At 40.8% G+C, this 10010-nt stretch overlaps 1 protein-coding gene across 1 annotated transcript in view; it reads right to left on the reverse strand.

Moving 5' to 3' along the window:
• LOC141321587 (trypsin II-P29-like) overlaps positions 1-9717 on the reverse strand; it is a 47324-nt gene extending 37607 nt beyond the window's left edge. Inside the window, exons 1-2 of the mRNA XM_073833381.1 lie at positions 9584-9717; positions 760-872 (exon numbers count right to left, since the gene is read on the reverse strand). Of these exons, the coding sequence (XP_073689482.1) occupies positions 760-814 (55 nt within the window). The 5' untranslated portion in view covers positions 815-872; positions 9584-9717. The remainder of the gene's footprint in view (positions 1-759; positions 873-9583) is intronic.
• Between the last annotated feature and the right edge of the window lie 293 nt (positions 9718-10010).

Here is a 10010-nt window from a genome sequence, read left to right on the forward strand (position 1 = left end):
AGACGTGCGGATCCATTTGCAGCATTTATTTCAAACACAAAACAAACAAACACAAAGGGGCAGGCAGAAATCGTCGTCAAAACAGGCAGAAAGGTCGGGGCTGGCAGCAAGAATCAAACACGGGAAGGAGTCCAAGAATCAAAACACAGGGAAAACAAACACGGGAATAAACGCTCGGAAATAATGACCAGAAGGAACAATAAGACTTCGCAGAGTGGCTGTCTGTGTGTGAAGCTTAAATGCAGACAGTGTGATGAGGTGCAGCTGTGAGCAGTAATCGGTAAAGTGAGAGCAGGTGAATGCAGTGATTAGTGCAGTGGCTTGTGGGGAATGAAGTCCATGATGTGTGGTGCAAGAGTTCATGATGACAGGATAGACCAGATACGTGACAAAAAGGAACAAAGAATGCTTTCATTATTGCCAAAATCATAGACACTATGCACATTTTTGTTAATAATTTTCTAAGAACAAACTCACTGAAGTGCCTCAGGACATTCAAAATGATTAGGATAAAAGGCATTATATTATGCTAAAAATATTAAAATACAATCATTATTTTTATTCATTATAATGGGCATACTTAAGTATTGTGAAAAGCTTCAAACTATTATTTTTGGTGAACCGCCACTTTAGAAACATTTTTCTTGCTGCATGCTGCAGAGGCTAGTAACAGGTGTTCAGTTAATTTTTAGAATCAGTTATTCAACATACTTTGCTAATAAACAGAATAGAATGAAAGAAAATTATTTGTGGATTTACCTGCTATGTTGAGAAGTATGGCTCCAGCCACACAGAAGACTGTGTTAAACTTCATTCCTCTCTGCTAGAGTGTGTTGCAACGGCTTTTCTTCTGCTGTCAAGTATCTAATGATCTGAGATATAAAACAACACACGGTGAATAACTCAGACATACAAGTTACTGCTCCCTGTTGAATTTGCATATAAGGATATCCACCTAATAATGAATTGAATGAAGTTTGACTTCATTCCTTGTAATTGCTGTTTTCTCCTTGCATGATAAAGGTGACTCAGAACCACAAACTAATTTTAAGTAGCACAGGTATATTTGAAGCAATAGCCAAAATACATTGTATGGGTCAAAATTACAGAATTTTATTTAATGCCAAAAATCATTAGCATATTAAGTTAAGATCATGAAGACACTTAGTAAATGTTCTACTGTAAATATATAAAAACATAATGTTTGAGTAGTAATATGAATAGAACTTCATTTGGACAACTTTAAAGGCGATTTTCTCTTTTTTTTTTTTTTTTTTTTTTTTTGCACCCTCAGATTCCAGATTTTCTTGTAATGTTGTAAATTAATTTAACAACATTAGATGTAACATAAAACACTAATGTACAAAACCGCCAAGAAAAAAAAATTAAGATGAAGTTATTTAAAAAAAAAAAAAAAAATCTAATAAAAAAATTAAATACAGGGAATTCTGGGAATGTCAATTTACGGTTATCCACTGTAAATTTTATGTTTCTTTTCACTTCCAAAAACGGTATACTACCGTAAAATTATATGCAATGTCCAACAGTTTTTCACTGTATATAGAAGAGGAACTTACCGTTAACCATTTCACAGGTTTTTACCGTAGCATTTTTACAGTTTTTTACCGTTAAATTCACTGTCATTTTTTACTGTGTACGGTGAAAACCTTTGTTGGACATTGCATGTAATTTTACGGTAGTATATCGTTTTTGTGAAAAAGACTGTAAAATTTAGAGTGAATAAGGTATATTGTCATTCCCAGAATTCCCTGTGTTTCATTTTTTTAATTGAATGTTTTTTTGTTGGAATAACTTTTTGTTCTTAGATTTTTCTTGGTAGTTTTGTACATTAGGGTTGTATGTTACATCTAACGTTGTTAAATTAATGTTTTTTTGCATTATTTCAGTTTTATGTGTGTTACCATGATGGTGCTTAGTGTTTTTGTGAATGACACTGTGCACCTTCTATATTTATCTGTATATATCATATTTTTTAAAATCTCCTTGTGATGGGCTTTGGTCCATCACGTGATGGTGTCATTAACGCCTGCTTTTGGTTATCAGTGATGCGCGGATCAATGTATAAACAACCCGAACCCGACCAATGTTATCAACTACCCGCCCCCAACTCCGATCGCAAAAAAAAGTAAATATTGTAATTTGTACCCGACCCGCTTCCTGACCCGCATGTTTAATATTAGCGACTGACACCAGCGATTAAATGCGGCTATGCGGTGGAGATGCGTTCACTGTCAAACATCATTCGGCATTAATTATAATTTTGTCAAAAGAAATTTTCTTGATTACAAGAAAAATACAGATTGTTCTTCTTGTGATTTATTTTGTCTTTCCTTTATGCAGATTTAAATAGTTTCATTTTCGAAGTACTCTAAATTATGTCAGTAATTCTCCGATGTTAAATATAATGAATGTGTTAAATATGAAAAATATGAAGTATGATAGTACTAACGATTTCCTGCAGCACTTTTAAAGAGACCCGAATGATGTAATTTCTGGTAAATAATGTCACACATGAGCAGAGTCTAAATTATTACGGGCGTAGAATGGTAAGTGTAATGGGGTTGAGTTCAGACTGAGGGGCATAACTTTTTAACATAAGTTTTTTTTTTAAATCAAATATCTTGCGTTTTTTGGAAAAATATTCTTCACAAAAAAAAGGAACAAAAAATGCTTTCATTATTGCCAAAATCAAAGACACTATGCACATTTTTGTTAATCATTTTCTAAGTACAAACTCACTGAAGTGCCTCAGGACATTCAAAATGATTAAGATAAAAGGCATTATATTATGCTAAAAATATTAAAATACAATCATTATTTTTATTCATTATAATGAGCGTAATTACGGAGCCCCTTACGTCACCTGTAGAAGAAAAATAATTAATCCGTGGGGACGGTTTTGCAATTCGTTCCCTCAGTTTATAAACCGTACCCACGAATTCTTAAACTGTTCCCTCGGTTTAATAAATCGTGCCCACGGATTAACAAACCGTACCCACGAATTTCCAATCCGTGCGCTCAGATTTTGTAAACCGTACCCTCGGATTTTGAATCCGTGCCCACAAATTCATAATCCGTGCGCACGCTTTCGCAATCCGTTCCCACGGGTTTGTAAACTGTACTCATGGATTTGTGGCCCCGCCCCCAAATTCAACCAGGCCACCTGTTTATAGGTGCTGGATGCATTGTATTGCATTTATTAAACTTAATTTTCTCATAGTAGGCTATATGAGACCATGGAACACTGACAAAACAGAGTTTTTAGCGTTTATTTTATATTAATCACTAACAGATTAGCTGCTAAAACACCACACCTGTGTTTTATCCTATTGGTTATTGTTATCCTATTATCTATTGGTTATTAATGTAAATTAAACACTAAAAAGATGAAGTTTTGTAAGTGCGAATCATGGTAAATTAACGAAACAAATAATGTACAGGTTATGTGTCATTACTTTGCTCTCAAACTAAATGCAATGTAATATATTACATATTTAATAATTACATTAACAGTGAATCTAACTCTGGGTGAAAAGATTATCATAAAATCGCCAAAATGAGTCTACATGTTAAGAATAAACAAACACATTTGTGCACTCATTTATTTAGCCTATAAATTTAAATAATAATTACTAATTTTTACTAATAATACTAATTACTAAATAATAAGTATTATGACGTAAACAGCTTATACTACTGTTTCTACTGATCAGGGCCACAAATCCGTGAGTACAATTTAAAACCTGTGGGAACGGATTGCTAAAGCGTGCGCACGGATTATGAATTTGTGGGCACGGATTCAAAATCCGAGGGTACGGTTTACAAAATCTGAGCGCACGGATTGGAAATCCGTGGGCACGATTTATTAAACCGAGGGAACAGTTTAAGAATTCGTGGGTACGGTTTATAAACTGAGGGAACGAATTGCAAAACCGTCCCCACGGATTAATTATTTTTCTTACGTCACCTGTAGAAGAAAAATAATTTATCCGTGGGGACGGTTTTGCAATTCGTTCCCTCAGTTTAAAAACCGTTCTCACAAATTCTTAAACGGTTCCCTCGGTTTAACAATTCGTGCCCACGGATTAACAAACCGTGCCCACTAATTTCCAATCCATGCGCTCAGATTTTGTAAACCGTACCCTCGGATTTTGAATCCGTACCCACAAATTCATAATCAGTGCGCACGCTTTCGCAATCCGTTCCCACAGTTTGTAAACTGCTCGCAAGGATTTGTGACCCCACCCCCAATTTCAACCAGGACACCTGTTTATATGCTGGATGCATTGTTTTGCATTTATTAAACTTTATTTCTCAGTAGGCTATATGAGACTATGCAACACTGACAAAACAGAGTTTTTAGCTTTATTTTATATTAATCACCAATAGATTAGCTGCTAAAACACCACACCTGTGTTTTATCCCATTGGTTATTAATGTAAAATAAACGCTAAAAAGAAGAATGTTTTGTATAATGCGGATCATGGTACCAAAATAAAATAATAAGTGAAGAGCGCTGTTCACACGGCTTTGCTTTATTTAATAACATTTTTCAAAATATAAAATTGCCTGAATAATAATAAAAAAAAGTATTGGAGAGGACAAGGTAAAAAGCAATACAAAACAAATAATGCTAGGTTATTTTGTCATTCCTTTGCTCTCAAACTAAATGCAATGTAACAATTGGTCTTAGTTAATAATAAAACTAAAAGTGCAGCATGCATCTAACTCTGGGCGAAAAGCTTATCACAAATCACCAAAATGAGTTGTGTTAAGAATGACATTTCCAAAACTGTAAAAGGTAAACAGTTTACTGTCTTAAGTACACTCATTTATTTAGTCTACAAATTAAAATAATAATAATAATTACTATTATCAGTATCATTTATGGTGAGCATTGTCACAGAGCTGTCACGTGTGAGTAATGATGGGTCTGGGTCCAAAATGCAGGAAAGTAATTTTAATGAAAATAACAAAACGAAACAAACAAAAAGCCAACACGGCACAAACTGAACGTGAACTTAAACACAAAATAACAAAATCAAGAGCACGATCAAAGTCCAGGGAATATCAAGAACACAAAATAACATAGAGGACAAAAGACAATGCAGAAATGAAGCAGGAGTGAGATGTGAGTGTCTTTATACAATAGTCCAGATAGTGAACAGCTGTGAGTGAAATCAGTGTTAATGACAAAGACAGGTGAATGCAATCAAAGGTGCAGTGTGAACAGCGACCTCAGGAGGCTGAGGGGAGACCCACAGCCCTGATCATGACAGTACCCCCTCCCTACGGAACGGCTCCCAGACGTTCCCAAAGTCTGGAGGGAGGAGGCACGGAGGAAGGCAACTCAGGGGGAGGGATGGCGGGCCAGGCCCGTGCAGCGGAGGAACGTGAGTGGACACTGCCGCCAGAGGAACGTGAGCTGGCCTCGCCGCCAGAGGAACGTGAGCTGGTCTCGCTGCCAGAGGAACGTGAGCTGGCCTCGCCACCAGTGGAACGTCCGCGGGCACAGCCGTCACAGGAACGCGAGCTGGCCTCGCCGCTAGAGGAACATCAGCGGTCACCGCCGCGTCAGGAACAGAGAGCGCGGTCACCGCCGCGTCAGGAACAGAGAGAGCGGTCACCACCGCGTCCGGAACAGAGAGAGCGGCCACCGCCGCGTCCGGAACAGAGAACGCGGTCACCGCCGCGTCAGGAACAGAGAGAGCGGTCACCGCCGCGTCAGGAGCAGTGAGAGCGGTCACCGCCGCGTCAGGAGCAGTGAGAGCGGTCACCGCCGCGTCAGGAGCAGTGAGAGCGGTCACCGCCGCGTCAGGAACAGAGAGAGCGGTCACCGCCGCGTCAGGAGCAGAGAGAGCGGTCACCGCCGCGTCCGGAGCAGAGAGAGCGGTCACCGCCGCGTCCGGAACAGAGAGAGCGGTCACCGCCGCGTCCGGAGCAGAGAGAGCGGTCACCGCCGCGTCAGGAACAGAGAGCGCGGTCACCGCCGCGTCAGGAACAGAGAGAGCGGTCACCACCGCGTCCGGAACAGAGAGAGCGGCCACCGCCGCGTCCGGAACAGAGAACGCGGTCACCGCCGCGTCAGGAACAGAGAGAGCGGTCACCGCCGCGTCAGGAGCAGTGAGAGCGGTCACCGCCGCGTCAGGAGCAGTGAGAGCGGTCACCGCCGCGTCAGGAGCAGTGAGAGCGGTCACCGCCGCGTCAGGAGCAGTGAGAGCGGTCACCGCCGCGTCAGGAGCAGTGAGAGCGGTCACCGCCGCGTCAGGAGCAGTGAGAGCGGTCACCGCCGCGTCAGGAGCAGTGAGAGCGGTCACCGCCGCGTCAGGAGCAGTGAGAGCGGTCACCGCCGCGTCAGGAACAGAGAGAGCGGTCACCGCCGCGTCAGGAGCAGAGAGAGCGGTCACCGCCGCGTCCGGAGCAGAGAGAGCGGTCACCGCCGCGTCCGGAACAGAGAGAGCGGTCACCGCCGCGTCCGGAGCAGAGAGAGCGGTCACCGCCGCGTCCGGAACAGAGAGAGCGGTCACCGCCGCGTCAGGAGCAGAGAGAGCGGTCACCGCCGCGTCAGGAGCAGAGAGAGCGGTCACCGCCGCGTCAGGAGCAGAGAGAGCGGTCACCGCCGCGTCCGGAACAGAGAGAGCGGTCAACACCGCGTCAGGAGCAGAGAGAGCGGTCACCGCCGCGTCCGGAACAGAGAGAGCGGTCAACACCGCGTCAGGAGCAGAGAGAGCGGTCACCGCCGCGTCAGGAGCAGAGAGAGCGGTCACCGCCGCGTCCGGAACAGAGAGAGCGGTCAACACCGCGTCAGGAGCAGAGAGAGCGGTCACCGCCGCGTCCGGAACAGAGAGAGCGGTCAACACCGCGTCAGGAGCAGAGAGAGCGGTCAACACCGCGTCAGGAGCAGAGAGAGCGGTCACCGCCGCGTCCGGAACAGAGAGAGCGGTCACCGCCGCGTCCGGAACAGAGAGAGCGGTCACCGCCACCTCCTCTGCAAAGCAGGGGCGCTTCCGCGCCGTCTTGGCACTGCGGGTGTCCATCGCCGCCAGGCAGGCGTAGATGAACTCGAACCGAGCTGCCGACGCTGCCTCAAACGACATCCCCTGAGTGTCCGGAACCGAGCAGGTGGTTGCTGCCCCCTCAAAAAAAATTCTCCCCGCTGGACCCATCATCGATGTCTGCATTCTGTCACGTGTGAGTAATGATGGGTCTGGGTCCAAAATGCAGGAAAGTAATTTTAATGAAAATAACAAAACGAAACAAACAAAAAGCCAACACGGCACAAACTGAACGTGAACTTAAACACAAAATAACAAAATCAAGAGCACGATCAAAGTCCAGGGAATATCAAGAACACAAAATAACATAGAGGACAAAAGACAATGCAGAAATGAAGCAGGAGTGAGATGTGAGTGTCTTTATACAATAGTCCAGATAGTGAACAGCTGTGAGTGAAATCAGTGTTAATGACAAAGACAGGTGAATGCAATCAAAGGTGCAGTGTGAACAGCGACCTCAGGAGGCTGAGGGGAGACCCACAGCCCTGATCATGACAAGAGCACCTTCTCCCAAAAACAGCGCATACTACTGTTTCAGCTATTAAAATAGTTCTGTTTTGTATGTCATGGCAAAGTGACTATATTTCGTTTCATTTTTTTATTAAGTTCATTTAGAAAAAAGGTTTGGAGCATTTTTTGTTCTTTAAAAATAAGTTTTTATTTTTTTTTTAAGTAACGATCAGGCGGCCAGCGGCAGACAGTGAGTTGATCGTGTTTGATCAATTTTGCCTTCTCAGATAATCACGACTTGGCTAAAATAAATATAGATATAGTCTCAAAAAAGTTAAAGTATAAAACAATGTAATTTCATCGTTAAAATAATATAAATGTGCACATAACATATAGGCTCATATGCAATTGTTGGTGCAGAGAGTGGAAAGTATAAATTGTTAAAGGAATACATCATTTGGAACTGTAATAGGTCTATACTTTTATTTATGTGCATCACAATAACATCAGAACAGAAAACAATCATAATGCCCTTTCTGTCATCTCAACAGGAGCAAATACATACCTCACAGACAATTACATGTAGGCCTATATATAGAATGCTTAAAATTATTTCTTAATGAAATAATAAAACAACTCGAAAACAGACACTCTTTCATTATGTAGTCTGTAAAGATTAATTTCTCTCTAAATGCGCGTCCAAATAGGAAATGGCCAGTCAGGATCAACAACTTCAGCCTTGCAACACTGACTCATAAAACATAAAATAGTCTTTTTTTAGTGTTTATTTTACATTAATTGGCAATAGGATAAAATGCAGGTGGTAAATATATACACATTTATATTAGTTTATTGTTGAAATTAACATTGTTTCATGCTTGGCCTATAAATTTTATTGTCAGCAAGACAGGCTATAATGAACTCATTTTCTGCCGCTGGCCGCCTTGTCGTTACTTTAAAAAACGAAAACTTATATTGAACGAACAAAAAAATGCTCCAAACATTTTTCTAAATTAACTTATTAAAAAAACGAAAACGAAATACAGTCACTTTGTCATTTCATGCAAAACTGAACTATTTTAATAGCTGTAGTATAAGCTTTTTACGTCATAATACTTAAAATAGTAATTATTATTATTTTAATTTATAGGCTAAATAAATAAGTGCCCAAATGTGTTTGTGTACTATTCATTCTTAGCATGTAGACTCATTTTGGCGATTTTATGATAAGCTTTTCACCCAGAGTTAGATGCATGCTTCACTGTTAATGTAATTATTAAATATGTAATATATTACAATGCATTTAGTTTAAGAGCAAAGTAATGACAACATAACCTGTACATTATTTGTTTCGTTAATTTACCATGATCAGCACTGACAAAACATTCTTCTTTTTAGCGTTTATTTTACATTAATAACCAATGGGATAAAACACAGGTGTGGTGTTTTAGCAGCTAATCTATTGGTGATTAATATATAATAAAGCTAAAAACTCTGTTTTGTCAGTGTTGCATAGTCTCATATAGCCTACTATGAGAAAATAAAGTTTAATAAATGCATTACAATGCATCCCGCACCTAAACAGGTGGCCTGGTTGAATTTGGGGGCGGGGCCACAAATCCGTGAGTACAGTTTACAAACCCGTGGGAACAGATTGGTAAAGCGTGCGCACGGATTATGAATTTGTGGGTACGGTTTACAAAATCTGAGCTCACGGATTGGAAATTCGTGGGTACGGTTTGTTAAACCGAGGGAACAGTTTAAGAATTCGTAAGTACGGTTTATAAACTGAGGGAACGAATTGTAAAACCGTCCCCACAGATTAATTATTTTTCTTCTACAGGTGACGTAAGGGGCTCCGTAGGGCTCCGTACATACTTAAGTATTGTGAAAAGCTTCAAACTATTATTTTTGGTGAACCGCCACTTTAGAAACATTTTTCTTGCTGCATGCTGCAGAGGCTAGTAACAGGTGTTCAGTTAATTTTTAGAATCAGTTATTCAACATACTTTGCTAATAAACAGAATAGAATGAAAGAAAATTATTTGTGGATTTACCTGCTATGTTGAGAAGTATGGCTCCAGCCACACAGAAGACTGTGTTAATTCCTCTCTGCTAGAGTGTGTTGCAACGGCTTTTCTTCTGCTGTCAAGTATCTAATGATCTGAGATATAAAACGTTGGCAGGTCACTGCCTCCAACACACGGTGAATAACTCAGACAAACAAGTTACTGCTCCCTGTTGAATTTGCATATAAGGATATCCACCTAATAATGAATTGAATGAAGTTTGACTTCATTCCTTGTAATTACTGTTTCCTCCTTGCATGATAAAGGTGACTCAGGACCACAAACTAGTTTTAAGTAGCACAGGTATATTTGAAGCAATAGCCAAAATACATTGTATGGGTCAAAATTACAGATTTTTATTTAATGCCAAAAATCATTAGCATATTAAGTTAAGATCATGAAGACACTTAGTAAA

Source organism: Garra rufa, chromosome 1 (genome assembly GCF_049309525.1).
Source record: "Garra rufa chromosome 1, GarRuf1.0, whole genome shotgun sequence".
Taxonomy (NCBI): Eukaryota; Metazoa; Chordata; class Actinopteri; order Cypriniformes; family Cyprinidae; genus Garra; species Garra rufa.